The sequence below is a fragment of the Talpa occidentalis genome, unplaced genomic scaffold (genome assembly GCF_014898055.3).
Source record: "Talpa occidentalis isolate TD23 unplaced genomic scaffold, MPIMG_talOcc4v2.1, whole genome shotgun sequence".
NCBI lineage: Eukaryota > Metazoa > Chordata > Mammalia > Eulipotyphla > Talpidae > Talpa > Talpa occidentalis.
In genome coordinates this window covers 22,450,347-22,476,549 of record NW_026555331.1, presented here as the reverse complement: position 1 = coordinate 22,476,549, position 26,203 = coordinate 22,450,347, and the positions used below count along the sequence as shown (strand labels likewise).

The following is a 26,203-nucleotide window of genomic DNA, read 5'->3' as shown; positions in this document are numbered from 1 at the left end:
CCCCACTCTGTCTCTGGTGAATCCTCTCACCTCTCACACCTCTAGCCTGTACCCTAGGTCTTGTATGCATAAATAAATAAATCTTTAAAAAAATAAATAAAATAAAATGAGAATTATGGAGTAAATGTACTATGATGGCCTCAAACCACCATTTATTTATGTTTCATATTTTAGAATATAAAATTATCCTGTTGCCTAAAAAATGTTAATATGATACTCAAGTCAATAAGGTCTCATTTAAATCAGTATTATAACTATAATTTTGATAAAAAAATAACCAATGAGCACAAGGTTTCCTTTCTAAAAGTTTTTTAGTTGCCATTATCTAAAAATGTCTTATTGAAATGGAATCACATGGGACTCCCTGCTTTTTACAGAATATGTTTATGGAAGTACTAAAATACTTTGATATACAAATAGTGAGAAACAATTCTTCTATATTCTTTTCTGTTAATTTTTCAAACTTAGTTTCAACTTTTGCAAGGATAAGTTTTTCTGACATACTTTTTTTTTTCTGTCATACTTTTAATCTCTGCATGAACCCTTTTTGTTATTTATTTATTTTAATTTTTTTTAAGATTTATTTTTATTTATTTATACAAGTACTGGGTATAATCAGAAGCGCCGGAGGGTGAGAGAATTCACCAGAGCCAGAGCGGGGAGCAGAGCAGGCAGAAGGACCAAAGTACACTGCTGAGGGGAGCAGCGGGCAGCAGGAGAGGTCTGCGCGCCATGTGGGACCCTCCTCTGGTGGCCGGGGAGCAGCTGGGGATCGAACCCACGCTGCAGAGGCTGCGGGCAGCTTCACAACCCAGCGCTCAACCGCTGCGCCACCGGGGAGGCCCTGCATGCATCCTTTTTGACTGCCCCGCTTCAAGCTGAACTAACCTTCTTTTTGGACATGTTGATTGAATCAGTCTTCTCAAGAAATGAATTCTCAATATGTACTTTTTCATTAATTATGCATTTTTAAAAAGTCCAGCATTTTCATAAATATGTATTGCAAAATAATCAAAACTTATTTCTATGACAAAAATTAACAGCTGTGAGCTTATCCAATAAAATAAATAAATACATTCATGGCAACAGTATTCTGAATGCATTCCATAAGCACTATAGCATATCTATTTAGCCTCTATTATTCTGTGCATATTTCAAGAACATGTTTCCTACTAATTCAGCCAATTCATGATCTGACCATTTTAAGTATCTTTCAAACCACAGCACATAGTATGATATAACTTGCTATTATACAAACTAGTTGGGAGGGTAACAGTGTAAAATGCTTCTTCCACTAACATCCTCCCTCACAATGTGTTAAGAGCATATATCTGAGAATATTTCATTTTATCTACAAATGGCCTATATGCTGCCATTGAAAGGGAAATGTGAATTACTTAACATCTGGAAAATGCTTGGAAATAGAAATGGGTTCTCAGCAGTTGTCTTTTAGATTTCACCATGTATTATAATTACTCTGAACACCAAGGACATTTCTCAAATACTACTAGATGAAATCAGATGTAAAGTAGAGATCTAACAAATACACCTTGGCTATTTTAACAGAACTACAGGCCAAACTAGTCAGGATTCCAGAATAATAAGCACTAACCAGAAGTGTCTTAGGCAAACTGGGACTTATGCCCATTGTGGTACAATCTGCGTGTGATATCCAGAGCAGTGCAAAAATGGAAGGGGATAATTCTGTCTAGGAGTGTATCAGTACTAGAAGTATCAGGTGACATAGGTCTTGGAAAATGATTAGGAATTTGTAGATTTTGAATGTGGACATGGAAGTCCCAGGGACATGGAAGAAAGTCTGAAAAGGCAGCAGTAATATGAAAGGACACTGTAGTTCAGGACAAGATAGATAGGAGACTAGACAAATGTAAATGAATAGTGAGCAATGAAATTGGAAGTCACTTTGGGTACGATTTGTGGAGGCTTTAAATGCAGTTCCATAGTTTTAAATTTGTGACTGGCAATTAAAGAACTTTAAACAGAGGAATGGTGTCCGGTTTGTATTTATAAAATATCAGTCAAGTGCAAATGTGGAGAAAAATCTGGTTTAAGGGATAATGAAGTGAGTGGTTATTACAGCAGAGCAGACAGTAATAACGAGGATGGGAACAAAAGCAGAGGCACCATGCAGTCTTTAAAGGCCTCTCATGGCTAAGGAATCCACTTCTTGAGAATTCTCCAGTATGAACTATGGGTCTTGGTATTTTATATTACCCAGCAGGGGTAGATTCTTAACTAAAAGGTCAAAGAGTGAAGAGTATAGGAAATGCTCTGTCAAAATCAACTGTTCGGTGAGCAAATGACAGCATGATACCCAAAGATGTCTCCCTGTGGAACTAAAATGGGACAAGACAGGCAGATTACAAAGTTAAGAAGAGGATAGAGAGGCTGACTGCTGAGAACCAAGGACAGCACATAGGACAGCACATGAGGTGGCAATGTCAGGCTTAAGTAATTCTGATTAAGCAAAAGTGTCTTGCAGACTGTAATACCAAGAGGCAAAATGACAGACTCTACAAAGAATGAACAGATCATGAAATAGAAGGCATGGGCTGCTGATAGAGGCTTAACAATGATTATGAAATTGGTAGGTGCCCTATATTTCAGTTTAATTTACTTTACACCATGTTCAGTAAAATACATTTCATTGGTTGCATTTTGTTGCTGAAGACTGTTCCATTGCTGTTGTCTGACTCATTTCTTTTTTATTTATTAGTTGATAGTCAAGAAACAATAACTATTTGCCAGAAAAGAAAGGAGCATTGTGGAGGTGGGGGAAGAGAGACAGAACAAAAATATGATTTAATCAAAATGATAATACATCCTAATTTGGCTACAACTGTCCTGGTTTATGCCTATTGTCCTGATTAATTTTTTAATAGTGTCCCCTTTTACCTTCAAAAATTAACATAGAATCAAACAATAAATTATATGATCATTCTAAACAGAATCTTGTTTTTCATGCAAACATTTAGGGAGACAAAGGTATATTGGGGAACAAAATCAGTTAATTAAAACATCTTTAAGGCCATGAATTGATAAACCATTTGATTTCATTTTTATTAGGAATAGAATGGCCATTGCTGGTTCCAAAAGTAGGGGCTACAATATGTTTTATAAAAGAGAGATCTGATAACAGAGATTCTTAGTGCTGAGTCTGGAAGAACGAGCAAGGTTTAAGCTAAAGGGCACAGAATAACATTTACAATGAAAAAGGGTTTAAGAAAAAAGTAGAAGTGGGTGTGTGTATGAGTGAGTATATATGTGTGCATGTGTGTGTGTGTGCGTACATGTATGTAACTAGGATGATACGCTGGATGAAAGGGAAGGTGTATTTAAGAAATAAACTGGAAGTAAGTATATTTAATATATGTTCCTCAATACACTCTCTTAGAATGAGTGCATGAATGAGTGAGTGAATGAATGAATGAATGAATGAATAGCTAACATGAATAGAATTTTGTTGGGAAGAGGAATTTATTTAGATTAGGCACTGAAGTGGCAGTCTCTGACCTGCAAGTCGACTTTCACCTACAGTAGTAGTTTAACCTGCAAGTCAAATTTGAAACAACTGTTTATTGATTTATAGGCCACATTGTTTTCACGATTAGTTGCTTACTTAGAAAACTAGATGATTTTACATGAAACTCCTTATATCATGTTCTACTGTACTATTTGCTGATCTTCCTAAAGGACAAACTAAATACAGTCAGAGAGGGAAACTGTCTCTTATAAACAAGCATACATGCACTCCAGCTTTCCTTCATTTCTCTTCACTGCCTCACTTGGTTAATTCACTTGTTTTTGAAAGTATGGCATTAAATCTGGTATTTGGGAAAATAATCAGAGAGATATCTCATTAAGTGGCAGATCCTCACTATAACTAATAAAATGTAACAAAAAATTGCTATTTCCTTTAGGATAATAGTAGCAGTCTAATAGTAGTTACTGCATAGAACTTACTATGAAAAAAGCTTAGTGTTAAGTTCTTTTTTAGACACAGGGATTCGAATCACACCTCCAAGCATCTGCTAGCAGTATAACCTTGAACAAATTAAAAACACTTTCTTAAACTCACTGTTTTCATTTGCATGTTGGAGATGATACAATATATCTCACATAAGTTTGGTTTGTATAATACAAAATAGTTCATCTATGCTTGTGTATCATGTCAAACAACTGTGTTACAGGAACAAAAATGTCTGCCAAGTTAATTGTCTAATTGTATACAGGAATTTTTTTTATGTTATGTGCACAGTCTTTCAGAAATCCTTCATGCTACTTACATTTCTTTCAAAGGAGTTAGATTTTACACATATTCATATAATTATGAATTAACTATATACTCAATGCCAAATTTTGTGTACCTGTGATAATGTTACATCTTCAGAGCCTATTTATGAGATTATTATTATTATTATTATTATATGACAGAGAAAACTAACCCAGAAGATGAAGTCAATTGTCCAAAATCAACAGTTAGTAGGAGCAAGAATTTGAATTCAGGCACATTTGAAGAACATTTGTTAATATTCTTTCCATATAGCTTCTTGGAAATCTTGACAGTTTTTGTTACTAGGCTCTTTTAAATATCATACAATAACAAGAACCACCAGATCATTTTGTCAAAGAGAGAATGTGTGTTGGCAATAACAGTAACAACATGATAGCTAAAAGTAAAAGTAAAATATGATAGCTAAAAGTTTAAGTTTATGTTCATTTTCTCCAGCTACTAAATCAAAATCCTTTTTACAGCACAACTTATATTTAGGCACTTAGCAGTGCCATAAAAAGAAAACAGAAACAAGCCACAAACACTCGTAATTACTTACACTAAATGGCATTTCATTGTTATAGGAAATTACTTTAAATGTAGATCTACAATATTTTGTCAAAGATAAATGGGAATATATAATTAAGATCTTTATCGAAACAAAAATAAAATTAGTAAAAGTTTTTACTAATTTTAGGGTTTATTAATTGTAGGGCTGCTTTTTTGTAATAGCAGTAGTCAACAGTATTTAAAAATCACATATTAAAACATACAGCTTCTAAAAAATAAAATAATGTAGTTTTGTAGCAAGTTCATTTGTTTAATTATTTTAATAGCATCTTTCCTTAAGAAAAATCTGTTGGACAATTGGAGAGAGGCTCTCAAAAATTAATCAATTCAAAATTATTTGCATTCTTTTCCCAAATATATCTTCTCTGAACTTCAAATAAAAAGAATGGAAATAAGAAAATGTCATTAAAAACTTAAACTTATAGGGCTTCCCCTGATGGCGCAGCGGTTGAGTGCTGGGCTGTGAAGCTGCGCACAGCCTCTGCAGCGCCGGTTCAATCCCCAGCCGCTGGGCGAGGGTCCCACATGGCACGCAGACCTCTCCTGCTACCCGCTGCTTCCCTCAGCAGTATACTTCATCAGTCTGCCTGTTCTGTTCCCAGCTCTGGCTATGGTGAATTCTCTCACCCTCCCACACTTCTGACTGTACCCAGTGCTTGTATAAATAATAAAATCTTATAAAAAATAAAAGTGAAAAAAAAAACTAAAACATATTCTTTAGCAGTAAAGTTAACAAAACTATTTAATGGCACTCCTATTTTGCACTGAATAAGTAAAATAATAACTCACTTGAAAACTGAATCGCAAATCCAGATTTGCTGATATAAAAATCTGTGTCAAATTGGATGGTCACTATGTTCAGAGTGCTATGAATTCCTTCAGGAATAAGAGATCCACTAATTTCCTTTAAGAGCATTTCATTTTCTGGTGGGCCATCCCAAACTCGGAGGATATCATGTGATGCTTCCGTATCAAAAGCAAGAAACTGTAGGCTGTGGAAGAACCATATATCTTGTTTGATTATTTTAAACCTAGATTTGTTTTAAATAAAGAATTAACACAAATATTCACCTTTATTTTTGTTAACTAGTCCTTTCATTCTGTCAGACAAATATGAATTATGTAAACCACATATAAGCTTTAGTGATTTTTACTTTAATATTGCAATTTATTTCTTTGCACCTCCAAAAACAGAAATGTCATGTATGGATTATTTTCAGTGTTCATGAATTCAGTGTTCATGAATTAACGGTGGCAGCAACAGGTAACAGGTGACACAAGGAATCTCTTAAGTGCCAAGAACTGTGCACAAAATTTATCACATTTGTTTTCCTGTTTAATTGTTATGATGACCCAGCGAAGCAGGAAAAATTTTTATCTCAATTTCACAAATGTGGCAAATGAAGCTTAAATAGGAAAAAAGAAATAAAATTTCCCTAAGAGTCATGAATTGAAGTCTGACTGCAGAGTATATATTTTTATCACTGTTTCAATATTTTGGTCATCTTATCAGAATCTAAAAAGATTTATTCCAAGAATGCAAGAATTGTTCACATTCAAAAACCAATCAATACACTTCATTACAATGACAGATATAAGAAGAAAAAAATCACACATGAACATCTCAAGATATATAGAAAAAGTATGTTTAACTTTAAAATCCACTCATAATATTAATAACATCCAGCTATCTGAAAAGTAAAAGGAAATTTTCTTAATGTGAAAAATGCTTTTTCCATTCAAATGTACAAATACAAAAACTGTTACGTGATAAATCTATTCTGCTTTATGTTTAATCTAGACAAATTTAGTAGTAGCATCTGATAATTTTTGGGGCTTAATGACAAAAATCCAACTATATAAGCATGCTAAATTTTAGATAGGTAGATATATAGATGCCAGATAGATAGATAGATAGATAGATAGATAGATAGATGATAGTTTGATTCATATTCATGCTTGATATCTGAATTGTCACAGCTTTAGACTTGGGTTGCAAATTTAATAGCAAATACTGTTCCCTAACTTTTAAAATTCTATAAGTCTGTTGAATTTAATATTTTAAAGTTTTTTTAATTTTAAATACTTAAATAAAACTGAATAATCTATGTTGCAGTAATCTATTTTGAGTTCTAGTGTAATCTATTTTGAGTTTTGCAAATTTTCTTGCTAAGGCAAAAATGTAGCATACCACATACAACACAGAGTACACCTTTCAGCTTTTTATTTGAAGAACAATACTTGTTTTCTATAACCTCCTTCACCAACAGGAGCCTGCCTGCAATTTCATTTACATAAAGGAGCAATTCTTAAGTTAGAAATCATTGTTCTGTGAACAGCAACGGACTTAGTCACGCATATGTCAAGGAAGATTTGTTCGTTTTGAATGCATTCCCACTAATAAACTAATAGCTAAAGTAGGACTGAGAGTAAGCCACTGCCTTGGGGAATTGATTGGAGTTGATTTAGGAGGTTATGGTTCTTGTCATCAACTAAGAGGCAACAACATAAAGAATTGTGAGTCCTCTACCTAAAATCAGCAGGAAGGCTTGTGAGACTGAACTTATGGCAGTAACCCAAATAACTTCATATTCCTATCAAAATGGTGGATTCAGCATTTTGAGTTATCAAGAATTGAAAGAATAAAGTCCAAAAGAAGCAAGAAAAACTCTCAAACTTAGTGACCTTTTATAACTATGGAAAGCTTCCCTCTATACAAGCTACGGCTGTGGCTATAAATCTATACACCGTGCTTGTGAACATTTCTTTCACTATTTTAAATAGTTGAAGACCAATTTTTCCCTTGCCAAGGTTAAATATATTGAAAAATCTTGATAGTGATTGATATTGCATGTAGGGGTTGGTCAGGAAATTCAGATACCCCAGTAATTTAAGAAAATGAAATTCATTTACCTGACAATGTTCCCTGGATCGACTTCAATCATCCACAGACAACGGAGATTATTGTCATATGGAAAAGGATAACCAGGAGATAAGATTCTTCCTGATGATTCACCTTTAAAACGACCTCCACATTCAGCTAATGAAAAAAAAAAAAAAGTTAAAGTCACAATTCAATTCCAATCTTTACAAAATAATCTACAAATTTATTGAGTATATAGTTTGTATCCTTAAGGGGAGCTTGATTTCACCCCTTCCTGAAAGCATGCGATTGTATATTCTTTTAAATTAGATTATTAATTGAAGCAAGCATATATTATACAATAAAACCAGAATGTCTCAATTAGATCACATAAAAGATAATAAAATAAACCAAATTAGGGCACACAATCAAAAATGCTAAGTTTAGGATTTCAAACATTTTGAGATGTGTTGTTAAATAATGACAATTTAAAAAGGGAAAACAGATGGTAAATTGCTCACTGCTAGTTGGTTGTAGGCTGAATAATTCATCATCTTGCTCCCCCACCTCTGAGAAAAACTAATCTTTACTGCAGTCCCTCAAGCCTTCTAAATTTCATTGTCCTTTTATTCCCCTTTAAATCACACTAACTCTTTCCCTTTTTGCTTCCCAAAAGTTAAAGTGACATTTTTATTGGATTTCTTACTTTGGTTATATCTAGTTTGATTTTGATTTAATGTGGTCTCTAATTTTTGTAAAATTTATTAGATTAAAAATGTAAGTTTGCCATACATTATAATTAAAACCTCAGCTTTTGGGGGGTCTCCCTCTCCATTTTGACACTATATATTTAAAGACTGGGAATATCTTTACTGCAGTTGCAGATAATCTTGAAAGTTCTCATTTTCTAGAGTAGAACAAAGCCAAGTATTTTAGTTAATATATCGCTTTATATCTCTAAAGCCTAAAAACAAGGAAAGTGTGTAACACATTATACATTCGAAAATTCTCCAGATTATTCTCCTGCCAAAAATATACACTGAAACAAAAACATTCTGGTTTTTATTTAAATATTTGAAGATACTCCTACATTTATTTTCTTGTTCTCTGCACTGTTTCTATCTTATTCAAATTCAATGACTTAATAAGTTTCTTGGATCTTTTTGATTTGCTTTGTTTTTAACATTTGGAGAACACCTAAAAACCAAATATAATGGTTCAAATATGTAGACTCTATCACATAGAAAAAGGGTCTAGCACATGAATTTCTTTCAAGGATTTCCAATATATTTGACTACACTGTGCTTGTTAGTTTTATGTGTCAACATGGTGAGGCTACAGTGTTGTTGTTGGGTTTTTGCTTTTTTTTTTTTTTTTTTTTTTTAAATCAAACAGTACTCTAGGTGTTGCCATAATGTCATAAACAAAAATATTGTTTTTTTTAAAGATTTATTTTATTTATGCATACAAGAGCTGGGGTACAGGCCAGAGGTATGGGGGGTAAGAGGATTCACCAGAGACAGAGTGGGGAACAGAACAGGAGGACTGACTGAAATCCACTGCTGAGAGGAGCAGCGGGCAAGTCAGGAGAGGTCTGCTGAGCCATGTGGGTAGTTTCCTGGCCGGGGATCGAACTCGTCCTTTGTGGCTTCGTATAGCTTCATGGTTTGTGTCTTAAACCTTGCGCCACCAGGGAGGCCCTTTTATCTTGACTTTATACATAACTTTTTTCTCAGTATTTATTTGCTACATATATTTCTTGGCTATATGCATTCATATGAGCCAGTATGATATACTGTAGCACTGAAGTTCATATTCTGACAAAAGTCTTAATGTTTGTAACATAAGAATGAAAAAAACATATGAAGAAGGTATACATTAAATCCCTTCAGCTATGGTGTTTCAACAATTAATTTTTGTATAAACATCAGAAACATGATTACGTGGAAATAACCCACATAACTTGAGAAAAAAATTCTTGTTTGAGAGATGGAAAATAAAGCTAAAACAGATATTTAAGGTTGGTGAGCACAGAAAACTATGATCTTAGACTAGGTGATAAAATTATTAATAGTTGCCTGTAGAAAATATCACCTAAAGTAGAATTATTCTTCTGTTATCATAGAAATCATGTTAGCACACAAAGTGTGTTCAACTGTTTTCAGCTGAGATTTCTAATCAACCAAGATTTAAAAAAAGAAAAGTTTACTGTTCTCATGAACTCTTGAGTAGTAGCACTGATTTGACTTGGGATTTTTGTAAATATAAAGTGTATTGATTCATTGCAAACATAATTAAATCTTCTGATCCCAGACCAAATATACTTCCATTTGTATAAAAGCTTTCAAAAAAATTGAAGAATGTCTTCAGTTTGGTTCAACACATGAGGAAATACATGTTTTTTTTTCTTTAATGTATTTGTTCTGTGATTTTAATTTTAAGGACAGCATGGCATATCATATTTACAAGTTTATAGTTTTATGTTATTACAGTCCTTAATGATTTTCTGAATATATTTTATATTCCCATCAAAGAATATAACCTTAAGGGGAATTAATCAGTGCTACATATTTCTCATTACCAATGCCAGTGGGCAGAGTTTTGGTCATATTCCAGAATCCCAAGCTTTGCACATTTCAGTAGATAATTATATTAGATATTATCCTCGTAGTCTATCCAATCTCAGATGACATCTGAAAATAAAGAACTATGACTACATTTTGACTAAAAACATGTTTGCTTTCTGGGTTAATCAATGTTTTATATCAATAGTGATTTCAGTACATAAAAACACTGTGCAATTAATTGCCAGACCACTAATGTGTAGGATTTTATTATTTCTATTTGTATTCTAACAAGTTTTTTAGCATTTCCTATGCTGACCATATAAATTAACAAAGTGAAATTTGGCTCAAAAGGTTCAGGTCTCCAAACTCATTAAACTGTATACATTTGATATGTACAGACTTTGGATACCAATTACACCTTAATAAAACTGTTTTAGAAAAAGGTTTAGGTCAATTTTATCCATATGGGTCTCCGAATTTTTTTCTGTCTCCATAAATACCATTAAGACATAAGAATGACTAAAGAATAAGTGCATATTTGCTTCCTACTGAGTAGTTAATGTTTTGTTAAAATGTTTTCTTTTGTTGCCCTAGTATTTTTTTTTTTTTTTTTTTTGTGGGATCCTCACCAGTGACTGGGGAACTAAGCAGCGCTGCAGAGGCTGCGGGCAGCCAAGCAGCCCAGTGCTCAACCGCTGCACCACCAGGGGACCCCCTGTTGCCCTAGTATTTCAACTAAGCACCTTTTTGATTTTTGGAGCAGAATACAAAAAGTCAAAGGTCTTTATCAATACTACATCTTCTTTCCCACACATACCCAGTCATTCATTCATTTATCTATACAATGATACTAATAAGATAGTCTATGTCTCCATCTACTCAAAGAAGACAGAAAATGATCATTCTGTGAATTCATGGGGGCAATATATCTAATGCCTTGAGTCATACCTGCTTATTTTTATTGAAATTGGTTAATTATATAATACTCTATACATATAAAAAAGCATGCAAACTTAGATATTTCCAAATAGGTATAGGTATATAAAGAAATACTTAGAAGTTATTGAAAAACAGTCTACTGTTTTTTAGAGTACTTTGCTACAAGGCTAGACAATAATTCCCTACATAAAAACAAATCTGGTAAACATAATTCAATAAATTGTATGATTAAGAGACATAACATTTTTAGTAGTGAGGTAATTTTTATATTAAGATAACAAAGTGACTATTCAAATCCTAGTATACAAAAAATTGATTCATTGATAAGATTATAAAAGTACCCTTTCAGTTTCCATTGATTTCCTTCTGACACATTTGAATTACACATTCATTAACTTTTTGATTTAAGGTCTCAGTTGTGTGTGATACAATCAGTATATTTTTATTTTTTATTTTTCTGCAGATATAATTCAAGAAAATCTGAAGGAGAATCCTACCAATACAGGAAGGCAGAGGATAGTCCCATGCTCTTCTCTCCCCTGTCATGCACTTGAGAAGGCTACTTCCGTGAAGAGTATAGCCTGGATTACAACCATAAATGATGGTGCTACCAGCAAAGTGACCTTGGTCACTAATCTTGTATCCAAATTGTGGAATACCAGGATCCTCACAATGTGAAAGTTCAAAACCTGTAAGAAGAAGATAACTTTATTAAAGGCAAAATTTAGCAGGTGGCAGAAGGAAAGGGCACAGTGGAACATGTTAGAAGATTGCTGGGGCATTGATGGAGGGCAGGCTATGAAAGGATACACATATAGAAGTGTGAAACTAAGCCCTGGAGCAAATACAAACATGAAAATCTACCTCAAAAACATAATTTGGGGATAGAAACATATACATTATTATTGTTCATTATTTTCAGTATGATTACATACTTTTTCTTATATTATTCTTACCATACTTAAGTTTGATAAGATACAACAGCCACAGAAAATATTTTGTACTGACAACTTAGAATTTGCTCTATTTTTCAAATTTATCAATGCTACCCCATTGTCTATATGATTATATTATAGCTTGTTATAGTACTAAGCTTCTTGCCTGCTTCAAGTTATTACAGCTATATATTCTTACAATATCATTAATAGTATCATATTATCAAAATTTAAAATTCAGACGAAATATCTAAGTGTCCAAGAAGCAAATGTGTCCACTGCAAAGATAACTTTAGACTGCCTTGGCTTTATAATAATAGAAGAAATTTAAATCATCTCATATTTCAAGTATACACTCCTCAAGAGGTAATATAACACAGTAATTAGCTTGAAGAACTTCAAATTTTATAAAACTGTCTTCTCTATAAATATATAGCTCTCAAAATTCTCTCAGGAAAAAAAGTACCTAAAAAATTACTACATGTTATCTTTCCAGAGTGCAGAAAACTATTTTTGTGTTTCTGCATGGTTAGGAATTTCTGTTTGACTTTTGCTGGAGACTTAGGATACTGAACTAAGAATAATACTTAAGAAGTTAATTTATAATTGTAAGAATAATGAGAGAACTCAAGTGATGTGCCTAACTTTAGAGAATATTGTGTTTACATTTCAAAGGAGAATAAAGTAAAGGATGTTATAGACACCCCTAGACTTTAAAAACTAGAGACAGAAGAAGCAAACATTTACATTATAAAGAATGTAAATCTGGTCCTTGAAGCAATACATTTACATTATAAAGATCAGAATAAGAACCCAGCATCCTGCCTATTTATCTCCAAGGAAAACTGATTTTTGCTTTCAGTTCAAAGAGGAAGTCAATACTTTTTTCTTCATTCCTAGTTATTGGCCACTGGAATATTTTTCTGTTATTACATTAATTATTAAATATTACATTAAATATTAAATATTTTTATGTTTTATCATGTTATTACAAGAATACGGACTGGGTCAAAGAAGACCTGACAAAATTATCAGTATAGTTATTATTAATATAACTTTTCTTATCACATTATCTGAAAACAATTAATATGTCTAGGCCATAAATTCAGAATTCAGCATGAAGTTAAGAAAGAAGAATATTAAAAAACTAACAGTCACAGAAATTCACTGCTAAGATACTAAAAGAACCAAAAAAAAAAAAAATTCCATAATTTAAATGAAACATGACACTGGTAATGAAAATCTAAAATCTTTAGCTATGGCATTCTTCTGTCTCTAACATTTTACAAAGTATATACATGTAAGATGAAATGATATAATGAATGCACCAAAGATAATCAGATTCAAAATTATATTGGTTACAGGTTCTGAGACTAGAGGGCTGTAAAGAATATTCTAGTTTCATGAGTGAGGGAACTCTGTGATTTCAGAACAAATAATATTGGAATAAAAGAAAATTAACAATCATATGATAACTAAAAACAATTAGTTGCATCTCTTTTATAGGCCTAGATCCTAAGTTAAACTAGATTTGAGGTAGAGGCAAGCAAGCACATATTAGTTCACTGTTGTCAAGTCACTAATTTGCATCAACTCCCTAGAGTATCAAAACATATGTAAAATGACCAGAACATGTACAGCTTAAAATACTGCATTTATAGTTTAATTTCTGTATATTGAATGAGCATAGTAGGTCTTAGTGTATTCAGCCCTTCCAAATATCTTCCAGGGTATGTTATTACTTACTGTATTAAACCATAGGATTACTGTGTATATTCAATTTATTTACTATAATTTGTTTCCTTTGTTTTCCTATAAACTAGAATTATTTCCACAAAAACCACCCAGCACAAATTCTGGCACAAAACAGATATTCAGTAACATACATGAATGAATGAGAATTCTTAGAGGCAATTATCTCTAGAAAACAAGTGAAAAAGAAACTAAAGCAATGCTGATGAGAAACCTAAATTTATGAAACAATTGAAAAACTATCTTCAGGAATTTTCTGTGGATTAACTTATAACTGCCCCATTTGGGTGGAAATATGCTAAGGTAAGGCAAACACAGCTTCAGAGACAGAGCCATGCAAGAGGTTAGAAGTTAATAAAATAAATTGTAACATATATAATGAGATATAAAGGATGCATGGTCAAGTAAGTGAGTCTTTCAAACACAGTAGTAGAAACATCAGAAGTAGTGATATTAAAATTTCAGGACACATTACTTTGCATGAATTTGCATATTTAATAGTACATTAAATTGTCCCTGCTTACAAATTACAAGTTTCCATTCCTTCTGCCAGCCATAATGTTCAACTTATCATTTGAGATTCAATCACTTTTGAATTTTACCATATCGCATTTATCAAAATAAAAAGGGAAAGCAAGCTCTCTTTTCAAAATAAAAATGGAAAGCAAGCTCTCTTTTCAAAGTTTATTAGCAAATTCATCCTTCCTTAATTTGAATGTTCTGTAAATGTGGCTGGCAATTGCTGATGATGAGGTAAAATGGAGATGTTCTTTGTAAATTAAGATAATTTATAATATTTTGCATTGTAGATTAAAATGCATATGGACAATAGTATATAAGGTACAGAGCACAACATAATTTATTCCAATTTGGTGAGATTATTGTTGCTTATTCATAAATATTCAGAACTATGTAATCTTTATGGAAACATTCAGCTGCCAGTCTTTTCACTGAAAAGCTCAACTACTTGAAACTGACAATTAAAGATGGGCGTGTACGGAAAAATCACAGATACCAGAAATATTCACCATCCTTGTGATATTTGATATTCTGATGAAATGAAAATTTTAGAGCACAGAATGAACTTAAAATACCCATTACCTACATCTTTTTAACTTGTTAAATAACTTAAATTGATATCTATGCTGTTTCCTGCTACTATCTACCATTATAAACAAGTTGCAGTTCATTTTGTGTTCTTCGCCATAATCCTTCTTATCTTCCTCTACTGAGAGCTAGTAATTTATTCAGAATTAGTATATTATTCTCACACACATTTTATATGTCTACTATATGTCTATATGACTATGAACAATATACTTCATAAGCTTTTATATATTTATAAATTACACAATTATTAAAATTCTTCCAAGGGATTATGTATTGCCCCACATTGTGTTTTCACATTTATGTATATATACACACATTTTACTCATATTAATTACTCTTCTATCCCATTGGAGGCATTCATCAACATTAATTTATATATTCTCTAGTTGGTGAGTATTTACATTGTTTCTGATTATTCATTGTTACAAAGATCTTACTTCTATGATTGCTTTTACTATGTGCAAATATTACCATAAGGGATGGACTATGTAGAAATCTAAAGTAAATTCTATCCCCAAGAGTCAATCAAATGCTGCTAATCTACTATTTAATTTCTGCCTTCACCCACAGAAAAGATAAAGAGTTGCATCTCTTATCTCAACATAATTTCTATTCAATTTGTTGATGAACAGTCACTGTGCATTCACACAGGGTATGTATATCTAGTCACAAAAACAGTAACAATTAAAAACATGGTAGGAGGCTTCAAAATATGTGACATCTGAAAACTCACTTTTTGAATCTAAGTAAGCATTTTTTGATGCTTAAACTAGGAGAAATGCAAAATGATGCAGTATGAAGAGAGACAATTATATAAACATTGAACCATGCCTTGAAAAAAAATTTCAGCAGCCTTGTTGGAAAACTGAGAAAGAGGAAGAGAGCAGATTGAAAAATGTTTTTCCTTTTGAGCAGATCATGAAATTATATATGAGCAATAATCTTGAATGTCATTATTTATAGCTTATAACACAGCAATATCTGTAAACAATTTACATGAACTTCCATTTGTCTTTGAAATACTTCAGAGAAATCACATTGTACACAATAGCTCTCATGATTTAAAAATATGTATTTAGCATTAAATTTACTAATTTGTTTGTTAATGTTAATAATGTAATATTTCTAGCACAGATAGAAGATGTTTTGTAATACACAGGGAACAAGAATAATCTCACAGTATTATGCACCAGGATATTTTAATATAATGAGTCACTGTACTCTCTTGTCTTCTACTTATATCATTCAGAAAGAATATTTTCATAAACAATAATTTGATTCAAATTCCCCTTAGGTTTCCATATAAATATCTTTGATACTGTAACCTTCATTTGACTTCTTGAGAAAATAAAGGTAATTACATGTTTTGTTTTGTTTTTTTCCCAAAGTGTAAAATGGCAAAAGTAATTTATGAAGTTCTCATTGGGGTCAAATAAAATTATAAATTGTAAAACAATGATCATATGTTGGATATCACTTTACCTGGTGTTTTGCAATTATGTAATAAATATTCAGTATCAATATTTTTCCAAATACTTACTGGTATAGACAAGTTGGAAACCTTCATCTGTCCCTTCAGAATCAGAGTTAAATTCTAGCCAGAGGTGATTTGAGGTACTACTCAACGTCAGTCCTCTCATAGATGCACCAGTAAAAGCACCTAGCAGATGGGTTGTTTTATCTTTTCCATCGTAAATCTGCAAAATATATTTAAAATTATAATGTAAAGGTGATATAGTAACCAATTTACATATTCATTTATATCTATGAAGAAGAGAATATTATCATACTGATCTTAAATCTGGTCACTACATGTTTCCCAAAGACAATTACATGTATTATTTTCTACAAATATCAGGTTATAATAATTAGAGTCCATATGGATAATTTTAAAATTCCAGGCTCAGTCAACTATGATACTTGAATTCATGCTCTACAACTTTTGCTTTTATATAAGTGATGGTATTATTTTTAATGACAATGTAAAATTGATAATACCCATAACATTGGTTTCTAACGTCGGCTGGTTGTTTTTTCAGCAACTTGCTTAAAGGTAGTAAACACTGCATTTTTAGTAACATTATTTATATAAACCATACTTGCTTCTTTTGCAAATTTCTATTATGTATCCATGTCTGTTAACTTATTTCAAGTTCAAAATTTTAAAAAATGTATTTTTAAAATGTATTAATTTAAAGGAGTACTAAATGCTTTTAGAGACAAATTTAACAAGACAAAAAACACAAAACCAAACTGGCAAACACCCAGAAACCTCCATATCATTCTCATTCTTCTGAAAGTATAATTTTGTCAATGCATTGCAGCTAATTTTTCACATCAATAGACATAGATTCTTTCTTTCGAGAGCTGTGTAACATTTCCATACAACGACACTACCACAGTTTGTATTATTATCCCTATTTAATGAACTCAAGTATTTTGCCACTATAAGTAATGTTTTAATAAACAACATTTACATACAACCACATAAAGGTGGAAAGTAAACTACACAATCGGTGTAACTGTGAAAATAGGAATTAGTTATTGAGTATGTTTTTAATTTTTAAAAATGTATCTTCCAGTGTTTTTTTCCCTCAAATTTTCAGTGGTAAAAAAAAAATCAATACACAAATTAGGAGAAACAATTAATAAACAAATATAAATCATTCTTCTGTATAATGTTATAAATGTAACAAAATAATTCAAACATGTATTTAGTGCCATGAACTGTGGTTCATGCTGAGAATAAAATTTAGAAAACATAGAGCTCATTCTTAACCTGAAAGAACTAAGAAAAATTAATCTAATATCTGTCACAAGAGATATATATTTATAGTGTCTCTTTTTAAACTAGGATCATATGTTTTCTTTTTCAAAAGAAATTATAAGAAATATTTTAAGTAATAATTTATAAAAGATTCATCTTCCACCTAACCGGCTCTAATTCAGCACGAATACTCACTAACTATAGTTTATTTAACAATATAAAATCAAAAGGATAATTATCAAAGTAAAGAGAAACATGATCATTCAATCATACATTTTGGAGTGTGTATAAAATTTTTAAAACAAAATGTGAGCAAGTATAATAAGGAAAGTTTTAAAAAGAGGTTTATATTAATGATATCAAGTCAATGCTGTTTAACTTGTAAATAAGACATTTCAAATATATTCAAATATATATGGAAGCATAAAAGCAATAAGAAAGGACAAAGCAGTCCAAGACAAATAACTTTTTAAGTAGGCATGAAAATCAACTCAAAATGTATAAAAGACTTGGATGTAAACCTGAAACCATGAAATTCATAGCTAAAATATAGGCAAAACACTTTGTGACATGAGCTTTAGTGATATGTTTATGAATTTGTCTGCACTAGCAAAGAGGAAAAAGAGAATAAATACAATTGGGGACTACATCAAACTAAAAAGCTTCTGCACAGTGAAATAAACCATAACTAAACTGGAAAAGTCACCCTATTAAATAAGAGAAAATATTTGCAATTTTTATATCAGACAAGGGACTGATATCAGAGATCAGCAAAGAACTGGTACAACCAAAGAGAACGAAAACAAATAACCCAATCAAAAAATGTTCAGAAGAGCTAAATAGGCACGTTTCCAAAGACGGCATACAGATGGCCAACAAGTACATGAAAAAAGTATTTATCATCACTGACCATTAGTGAAATGCAAATCAAAATTACAATAAACTACCCCCTCACTCCTGTGACAATGGCCCATATAAAAACACAAGACAGTGCAGGTGAAGAAGTGAAGAAGGAACCTTGTTACACTGTTGGCAGGAATGGAGACTGGTCAACAGCAGCATGGAGGTTCCTCAAATGATTGAAAATGGATCTTACATACAACCCAGGAATGCCACTCCTACAGATGCACCCAGAGAATACCATTTAGTGTATACTTTGTATAAGAAATAAGTCTTTAAATTATGCCATGCTGACTGTGGTAAAAACTAAAAGCATTGCCTTCAATCATCCCTGTTGCATTCTTTTATCTCAACATATGCTTGGTCATTTTCTGAAAATGAAAACAAACATAGTAACAACATAAACAGAAATCGTATTTCTGATTGGCATTCAGTTTTTGTCCTACCATGCTGACAGTGGGAACTATTCATTGTTGATTGCTTAGAACCTACATATAATAAACAACTTCTACAGATGTTCATTGAAAAAAAAATGACTACATTTTATATTTTGGCTGAACATTTGGGAAACTAAATATTCTCACCCACTGAAATGAATAGAACTAAATAATTCCCAAACCTGCAGGTCATCAGATAATCTGGAGAGCTTTAGAAAATCCACAGTCCCAGGTGCTAACTAACTGAAACAATCTTTCCAGATTTATTGAATCAGAAAATCTGGTAGTGGTTCCTGGAATAAACTACCGAGAAGAGTTATGTGATCATGTATAATTGATATAAACTATACTTGTATGGTTAGAAATAACGAAAGTAGTTTATGTAAGAAAGGGGGAGAGAGAGACAGAGTGGGTGAATAGGTAAGGAGTGTTAGTCTGGATGGTGAGATCTCAAAGAGGAAACTTTTGTGTGTGTGCATATGTGCGTTTGTATAAAGTTTAGATAAACACTACTCTTTTTAAAAATTATTGCTGTTTTTGTTTTTGCTATAATCCAATAAAGCATAATATAATAAATTAAATCAGAAAATAAATAAACCTTCTTCTGAACTTTACAATTATATACAGATTACTAGAGAATGATATTTCAAATAACTAGCCAATCACTACATAAAGAGAAGCAGGTCAAGAGGTAGTAGTTTCCATAATGGGCTATTTTGTTCCCTTATTTCTACTTATTTTATAGTCTGATTAGAAGAAGAGAAGTAACTATTAGGATTAATATTGGAAAATGCCAGGAAGGGGGGTGGGCTATGATGAACTAGTCTGCAACTAGGCAACTGGATTCCACCTTGAGATGACTTTGGATTTGACAATTTTTGAGAATTAATCATTTGTCCTTTGAAAAATGCATCTGTCTGCTTGTACATGTCTAACTGTGCCAGCGTCATAGTTATCTTTGAATTAATAGTTGTCCACAGGATTAATGGGAAGTATAAGATAAGTCAGAAGTATTTTATACCTTGCACTGGTGGAGAAATCATGAAGACAAAGTTGTAGTATAAAAGCCCATCTCATTATCACCTTACACCAATAAGAATGGCACATATCAAAAAAACAAGCAACAACAGATGTTGGCGAGGATGTGGTGAAAAAGGAACTCTCCTACATTGCTGGTGGGCATGCAAGCTGGTCCAACCACTATAGAAAGCTGTCTGGAGGTTCCTCAGTCTACTAAAAATGGAGTTACCATATGTCCTGGCAATTCCACTACTAAGGATCTACCCAAAGGACACAATAACAGTGATTCAAAAGAACACCTGTACCCCTATGTTTATTGCAGCACTATTTACAATAGGTAAAACCTGGAAACAACCCAAATGTCCAAAAATAGATGACTGGATCAAGAAGATGTGACATATATACACAATGGAATATTATTCAGCAATCAAAAAAGATAACATGCCATTCATAGCAACATGAATGAAACTAGAAGGAATGATGCTCAGTGAAATAAGCCAGAAGGAAAAAGAAAAATATCGGATGGTTTCACGTATAGCAGGAATATAGGGGAACCAAATAAGACATCAGTGTAAAAAATAGTAACAGTACAAAATACAAACAAAGCAAAAATGGGCAATTATAAATCAGAGACCTACTGCAGGGAGAAAGAGGGAGAGGGATCAGAGGGAGGGAAGGAGGAGCACAGGGGACTAAGGTGATGGTGCACGGGTGCATTGGTGAAGGAAACTCTATAGGGACTACACCTGAGGGGGTGGGGTAAGCAAATATTGTTAAAAAATGAACAATGATGTAAAAAAATAAAAAATAATATTAAAGAAAGAAAGAAAGAAAGAAAGAAAGAAAGAAAGAAAGAAAGAAAGAAAGAAAGAAAGAAAGAAAGAAAGAAAGAAAGAAAGAAGAGCCCATCTCGTATTGTCTCTATAGAATGGCTTGCTGAAGTTATTTTACAGCAGTTACTTTGGAAGGAATTTCAAGCAAGACTTTTATTAGGGAGATAATTGAATTGGTGTGTTTTTATTGTAATATTTAGTATGCAATCTTTTCAACTTTGGGAAATATATCTTTATTCCAGGAGAGTTACAAAAACTCTTAAAACTTGCTGGCAATATAAATGTCTGTCCTTTCACTCATGAAAAAACTCCTTAATTAATGGGTGGTAAACTGAGTTTTTCTCTCTTCCTATGTCTCTTGTTATTAGACACGCTCATGCTGTCACTCGTTATTGTCACTCTTCCTGGAGATAATTCTCCAAATAAGTAAGTCAGAAAGCACTTTGAGGACTGCATTAAAGCTACTAATATATATTTAAAAGGCATCACCTGCTATCCCAAACAAATAAGTATCATTCACTATGAAAAAGTAATGGATGAATTTCTAGTATCACAGAAGGAGGAGAAAAATATTTTAGAAAAGATGATGGTATACATGGACAAGCTTATCCTGACTTTTATAAACACATGTTTATTATTGTGAGATACAGATTAGTGACAAGGCTTATATTTCTAATTTCTACCCCATAGTTTACTGAAAAAAATAAGCATTGCCTCTATTCTGTGTCCAAGCATCCTATTAATATCAATGTTGATGCTAATTTAGCAAATTCAATAAATCTTAACAGGAAAATCCAAACAATTAACTTGAATTGGAAGATTTATAAAGTGAATTTTTGTTGCTTGTTGTGAAAAAGTGCAAGAAACAGAAATGATTCTTAATTAGTGCTAAGGTTGTATATATAGAGGTGTACCGCAGAAGATTTTTCCCATGCCTGTCACTGTCACGCAAACGTACAGCAAGTATTGGATGTGTTCAAGAACCATTAATTATCATCAAAATGATATTCTCTTTAACAGAAAAAAACTAACAGCAGTCTTAAAATAACTTTAAACAAGACTGCTCCACTTCTGCCAAAAATGGGATATTTTTTCCAAGATTTGTGCAAATAGATATATGATGAATATCTTATTTGATTTAAGTGTACTAAAGGAAATGTTGAAAATGAGGGAAAATGGTTTATAATCACTTTTAAAATATTTAAATGTAACATTATAGAGCATTAATTTTTATTTTGAAAATGAATATAACTATGTTTACAAAACACTTTATTTGCAAATATGAATCACCGAGTATGGAAATATTTATTTGCCTAAAATCATATCTTTCAAAATGTTCAAATATTTCATTATCTCAGTTTTAAATTAAATTAAATGAATTTTACACTAAATGTTTATTGTTGACACTTTTCTTAAATAATTTATAAATGTTCAGTAATTTTTCACAATTCATGAAATATGAGTTTTTGGTAGTCATAAATACAAAGAATTATCCATGTATCAACAGAGATTGGTAAGTTACTTAACAGACATAAAAGTAAAGGCAAATTGTAACTGTAACTCCTAAAGAAATGACCATGTAAGTGTTAATTATATTTTGTATGTAATATTTATTGATTATAAGATACCTGGCATGAAAATATTTTAGCATAACTGAAGCATTATAATTTATGTATCATAAAATTTTAAAAAATATTTATAAACACACATTGTAAACAAACCATTCTATCCTAATGAAAAAATAATAGGATAATGAGAAATAATGTGTAATGAGAAATACACATATATGTATTTATGAATTAATGTCTACTAAAAATTATCAGAATACAATTTTCTCCAAGTTCACCTACCTTAAGAACATCTCCTTGTGCTAAATGAAATGTTCTGGCTGAAATATTGATTCCCTTTCCTGCTTGAACCTGAATACTATAAATGCATTCATGGTTGTTTTCATAGTTGAGTGGATAATTTGGAGAAAGCAAAATTCCTTCATTATTTGTTGCAGATGCACCACATTCAGCTGCAGGTAAAACAGAATATTGAAGCATAGTTAAATAGAAAGCATTTTCAATTTCAAGTAATATAATGTATGAAAGTGTAAATGCACTATATTTTAACTACAGCCTAACAGGAAAATAATGTACAAAATGGCTATGTGTTGTAGATGATTCATTCCCTCTCAAATAATATATGGGAAGAAGGAATGTCTGTCTGTGTAGAGGACACTTATGCATAAATAGAAATATAAAATAGTTTGACTATTTCCTCCACCCCAGAAAAAAACAACAGCATGGAAAAGGATGAGAGCAAAAGATTATCAGGAGATATTTTGAGTTTGCAGATCTCTGGTTAAGTTATTACTTTCAATTTTATAATCTAATTCTTTTTAAATTATGTTAAATGATTAAATAATTTTATTTTGGGAAGATTCAAATTCACTCCCATCTATTTTCACTTTATTTTTTAATTTGACTCTTTTCCCTCCCAATACTAAATAGTCCCCTGATTCAAGAGCATTAGTTAAAAAAAAAAAAGGTAATAAATACTATACTGCCTTTGAAAAATGATATACAGGTACAACCCACTAATCAATAACAATGGCAAATTGGGGCCTGTTTTGTAATTCTATCCCTGCTCTCATTTAAAAGATAGAATGGGTCGAGAAAGCCTCACAATCAGTATATGGTACTGCTTAATCTACAGGATACATTTTGAAAAATTTGAGTATATATCTAACCACTCAGAGAGAATTGAAAATTTCTCACTTTTTGCAAAATTATTTTTTACTTCTAAAAACTTGCAAAAATCAAACAAGTCCTTATACCTTCCAAACATATTGTCCTATGCCTCAAAAATTCAATAAACTCAGTTTCTAATTTATCTAGTATCTTGCTACATATTACCATTCCATAGGCCAGGAAATAATGCATTTTTAAAGTTCTTACAAAATTGAAAAATAAAGCAAGTCATATGTTCCAGAAATAAGATATTTTAAAAAATAACGATTCACAGAAAATTATGCAACATATACAAGATGAAGGATAATGAATAGCTTTATCTATTAAATGTGAAACATTAACAAAAATAAGGCAAAATAAAAAAGCTCAACGAGGGAAAGAAAATAAACAGGATGGAGCAGTCTGTGTAATATCAACGTAATGTAACAACATTAAAAACTAATGATGTGATATTAATAATCAATCACATGAAGTATCAATGGCATTCCTCCATCTTCCAAAAAAAAAAAAAACACAGACTCCCAACATTTATTTAAATTATATTTATGTAATCTTACTTAAATATATTCAAATATAATAGTAGATATGTCCCTATGTTTTAAACCTGTATACAGTTATACTATCAACACAAGCTTACAGATATAGCAATAAAATGACAAAAACAACAGAATTTAGAATAGCAACATGCATTTAACATGGCCTAAGATTTTGTTTTTCTGAAATTAAACTGCCCATTTAAGGAGCCAGCTACTAGAGCTCAGGCTTTTGCAACTTGCTAAACCTTCAATTGCACTATGCTGTGTAATGACTCAACAGTGTAATGCTGTGTAATGACTCATCTTATTCCTCTCAAACATCTTAAAAAATTTCATCTATGTAATACAACATGATGCCACATGTCATCACTCACTTAATGGAAAGACATTTAAGGTTTGTTGTTAATTTTTTATTGAAGTACTACTGTTTCACAGTCTTTTTAGCATTCCCACCATGAAACCACCCATAGTTCTTCACCATAGTCCATTGTGCTCTCTCCCTCCACCCCCTTTCTCATCCCTCCAACTCCCACTAACCCTCTGATTGCCTCTGATCTATTAATACATTCGCTTTCACGGATAGGTTTTAATGTTTATTATTGTCTGATCCTTTGTTTTTTTTTCTACATTCCAAATCTAAGTGACACTATCCTATCTTTCTCCTTCTGGCTTAATTCATCTAGCAAAATTCCTTACAGCTCCATCCATGTTGCTGCAAACAACATGATTTTATCCTTTTTGATTGCTAAGTAGTATTCCACAGTGTGTGTATACTACATCTCCTTGATCCACTCACTGTTTTCTGACCACTTAGGTTGTTTCCATATCTTGGCATTGCAAATAGTATTGCAATGAACATAGGGGCGCAGGTTTTCTTTCAAATTAATGTTTTTGTGCTTTCTGGGTAGAAACCTAGGAGTGGAATTGCAGAGTCACATGGCAGATCCATTTTAGTCAGCTTTCCACAAGTCTTCCTCAGAGACTATGTCAGTCTACATTCTTACCAACATCATAAGAAGATCTCTTTTTCACCACACCCTCACCATCACTTTTTTTTTTTTAATTAATTTATTTATTTATACAAGCACAGGGTACAGTCAGAAGTGCAGGAGGGTGAGAGAATTCACCAGAGCCAGAGCAGGTAGCAGAACAGGCAGACCGACAAAGTACACTGCTGAGGGGAGCAGCGGGTGGCAGGAGAGGTCTGTGTGCCATGTGGGACCCTCGCCCAGTGGCCGGATCAAACTGGCGCTGCAGAGGCTGTGGGCAGCTTCGCAACCCAGCGCTCAACCACTGTGCCACCGGGGAGGCCCTGTTGTGTTTTTTGTTTGTTTGTTTGTTTTTTTTAATATGTGCAATATCTTAAATCTACTTAATTTCTTTCCCAAGGGTTTATTACACAGGGGACATGAAATACATATACCTTGACCATAGAGATGATTCAGAATGCGGAATTATTTTTACCTATTAGAAAATTTACTAGAGGATGGAAGTTTTAAATTATGTTACAGAATTATGAACTACTTAGAATATGATACCTACATGCAAAATCCTGAATGTGACTATTCAGGTACAGAAAGACATTTTATGTATGAGAAGCCAGAGCATGCTTCCTAATTTTCAAGAATTACTTAGGGCATTAAAATTATTTTAACACCTTGTGTAAACCAAATAAAACATAATCCCACCTCCCAAACAACCAAATGATAAAATATTTGAACTACTCTTTAAAATATACTAATAATTTATTAACTTCTCAACACTTGAATAGTACTTTCTTCTGTCATGATTTATACTGTACAATTTAAAGGAGATTTGCCCTTCCTATGAAAAAAATCTGCTTTGGTTATAGTTTAAGATTTTTGCTGGTTTAAAATGTATACAAATGCCTTTTTATCTGGTGCAATAAAATCAGATTTAAAAAAAAGAATTAGGAGGAAAG

The 26,203-nt window shown here is 32.1% G+C and overlaps 1 protein-coding gene across 4 annotated transcripts in view; it reads right to left on the bottom strand.

Annotated features, from left to right (window-relative positions):
* CSMD3 (CUB and Sushi multiple domains 3) overlaps positions 1 to 26,203 on the bottom strand; it is an 831,873-nt gene that overhangs the window by 210,673 nt on the left and 594,997 nt on the right. For all 4 annotated transcript variants that reach the window (XM_054692020.1, XM_054692021.1, XM_054692022.1 and 1 more), the window contains 5 exons: positions 22,838 to 23,007; positions 16,571 to 16,727; positions 11,731 to 11,922; positions 7,778 to 7,904; positions 5,654 to 5,856 (listed from right to left, as the gene is read on the bottom strand). In XM_054692020.1, coding sequence (XP_054547995.1) covers positions 5,654 to 5,856; positions 7,778 to 7,904; positions 11,731 to 11,922; positions 16,571 to 16,727; positions 22,838 to 23,007 — 849 coding nt within the window. The remainder of the gene's footprint in view (positions 1 to 5,653; positions 5,857 to 7,777; positions 7,905 to 11,730; positions 11,923 to 16,570; positions 16,728 to 22,837; positions 23,008 to 26,203) is intronic.